The 2,996-nt window shown below is 50.7% G+C and overlaps 1 protein-coding gene across 1 annotated transcript; it reads right to left on the bottom strand.

The window, feature by feature from the left end:
• ASPBRDRAFT_165023 (uncharacterized protein) lies at window positions 1-1,975 on the bottom strand (the record flags this gene model as incomplete). The annotated part of the gene is made up of 3 exons (XM_067619551.1): window positions 1,394-1,975; window positions 738-1,334; window positions 1-677 (listed from the first exon to the last, which is right to left on the bottom strand). Coding segments are annotated over exons 1-3 (1,652 nt in total), but the record flags the coding sequence as incomplete, so codon positions are not given.
• Between the last annotated feature and the right edge of the window lie 1,021 nt (window positions 1,976-2,996).

The raw sequence follows: 2,996 nt of genomic DNA on the forward strand, positions 1-2,996 counted from the left end.
TCAACCTTGGCGATCCCTTTCTGGTACGTTTCCAGCAGCCTGTCCATCAGAAATAATTGAACATTGTGACACAATCGAGCATCAGGGCAAGCTCGGTTCAATGCGCGGACGATAAACTCGTGAACCATGACGATTATGTCGCTTATATATCCCTTGGCGAGCACCACCCATTTTTTTGACTGGCTTTTCATCATCGTCGACAGAAGAGTACCGTTGAAGGTCCCGATTTCGAAACCCCGCGAGGCCCTATACAGCTCCTCTATCCATGAGTGAATACACCCACGAAGAGGGAAGCTTACTGAGGCAGGCTCATCGACAATACCCTCCAGGTCTCCCACAGTGTCGACCTTTCTCGTTAGGAGATCTCCGTCAGGAGACGTCTGGTCTTCTACCGAGGCGCCTAATCCGAAATGATGCTGATGTCCCCATTGTGCAACGTCATCGGAAAAGATGTCATTTCTGTTCACCACCCTTGTAGCTAACCTTAAGATTTCATCATCTTCAAATGCATCATCTGCGCCGTAGTTCGAATTCAGCGCGTGTGACACGATAGTTTGGAATGATGACATGACATCGACGAGGTAACTCCGTTGCTGTTCAGGTGTTGTGCGCTCCGCTCCAAGGATGTGTAGTTTGTCTTGGCAGTCCTTCAGCTTCTTCCCAATCTCCAATTTTACCTAGAGGGGGATCAGCAGGGGTCCACACAATAGAAGAGACAGCGGGGAAGGCGAGGCTACCAACGGAAAGGCGTTGCGTGCATTTGTCGTCACAGTCTCCTGCAGACGAGCCCGCAATGTTCGAATGCCAAGTTTGTCCGACCCGACTGTACACCATGGATGCTGCCTCAGGGTGTTTCCCTCTAAGACACTCCGGGACCTGTCCTTTTCCTGGAGGTCGCGTTGGCCTAGATTTCGCACAAGGATCCATCCTAATTTCATCGGCATAGTTCTGCCCTCCAGAATATCAATGACCTTAGACTCGGCGCCTTTGTCGACTAGATCCGGTTTGGTGATGACTCCAATCGTTCTCTCGCCATGGGGATCCTGCTCCCGAGCCATTTCAATAATTTCCTGCGTAGCGATGTCAACATTTGCAGGCACAACAGTGAGCATGATAGAGCGAGGGTTTTTCATGTAAGATTGCACCATCTCCCGGACCATTTCCTTGTCCTCTTTTGTCGTTAGACCTGGTGTCGTGTTCCGAAAAATACCCGGAACATCGATAACACTTAGGTGATCTTCATCGGGACCGGAGATCTGCAATCTCAAGACGCTGTCCGAGAACGTCGGTAGACCATCACCTTCGGTTGTAGAGAGCCCCAGTAGGGCATGGACCTTATATTAGCACCGCGGGTAAGTTTACGGTTGGCTCATGTGAAGACAAATCAGCTTACATCCGCCATTAACTCAGAAAGGGAATTTGGTGTAAGATTATGTATATCTTCCGCAACCCATTCTCTTAATTGTGCTGCTCGCTCCTCAGGCTCATTCAGTCCTGGAATGATAGATGCTGTAATCCTCCTTTCGCCATCGTTGGTCCGGCGGAAGATGATCTGCGTGGCGTGCCTCGTACAAAGGCCACTGTCCCGTGGAAATGTAAACGATGTAAGCCCCTCTAGTACAGAGCTCTTCCCGCTGGATTGATCTCCAATAACAACGAGCTGAGGAAGGTCGATGTACTCTCCGACATTGCAGGCGAAGAGCTTGTCGATCTTGTCCAACAATGAAGAATCTGCAAGAGCTTCGCTTGTCTTCCTGGCGTGCTTGGTCATGATGTAACCGGTTGTTGCATCCCGGGATGTGCGGACAGATTCATGGACGTCCAGAATAATATATTGTGATCAATATCCAGAAATCTGGCCATCACCCCTAGTAGTACATCGAGTCTGGGAATGGTATTTGTGGCACTGCATTCTTAATACCATTTAGCAAAATGCACCTACCAACAGAATGCTGTACGGTATATTTACCCGCACACGAATGGCAACACAACTCTCCTTGCATGAGCCGCCGTGCTGAAGCTAACAAGATGGCATGTATGAATGTGGATGAAACGGTAACATTTTGTGGAATTTGGTGTAGTGACCCGGGTTAAGCCGCGTACCGTTCAAGGCATAACTATGCCATATTATGCATTCCATACGGGGAAAACCACTATGGGGGGCTGTGGCAAAGAACGTCCAGAACTACTGTAACCAACAACTCTCTTGTGGTGCGGTTTACTCGTCGCCAAGAACACTTACAAGCCCCGAGCCAATCATGATCACTATATGGAAAGTGAAGTAGAGTAGTCTTGCTGGTTCCGACTCTGCTCCGAAAGAGACTTAACTCTTCAACCCTCTACAACGCGCATTAGCCATATGATAGCCCATCCAGGTATGTCATTTGCAGGGGCAGGTTTTTGTGCCCCCGCCCCATCGTTGATGCTTCTCAGCATGTGGAACCCCTAGTTGGGTTGCTTGGCAGGTTTCAACGCGGACGGAACCGCCCCAGCCACGAACTGCATCGCATTCGCGAGTCGCTGGAAAAGACAACTGAAACACTCCAAATCAGCGTCCTCGCATTTCACTGGTCCCTTGGGGAACAGCCATCCAAGGCGGAATCAGTGGGCATCGGCTACGCCGGGTTGGCTGCCGCACTGGATCGCATGACCAAAGGCCGGTCGGTGATGGGCATCAATAAGGCTAAATCTCTAGAACAGGTATCGAAAGAGGTGGCCACCTCATGGTCGTCAACGTCAGTTCCCTCGGTGCTCCCCAAAGAGTCCCCAGCACAACGCTCGGGTGAGGGAGAAGATCCTCAGTCCCACGCCGATGACATACTCTCCTCCGTGCTTTCTCTCGACTCCCTTCTTATTGGGAACGACAATGACCAAGATCGTCCTTCTTTGCCCCCAGTTAACTCTCGTCCTCAGCATCTGCGACCGGATGGGAATCCTGTGCAGACGAGCTCGCGCGAGCTGCAAGCGGAAATCACCGCACCTCCCGACGACAATAT

This window comes from Aspergillus brasiliensis, assembly GCF_001889945.1.
Source record: "Aspergillus brasiliensis CBS 101740 unplaced genomic scaffold ASPBRscaffold_53, whole genome shotgun sequence".
Taxonomy (NCBI): domain Eukaryota; kingdom Fungi; phylum Ascomycota; class Eurotiomycetes; order Eurotiales; family Aspergillaceae; genus Aspergillus; species Aspergillus brasiliensis.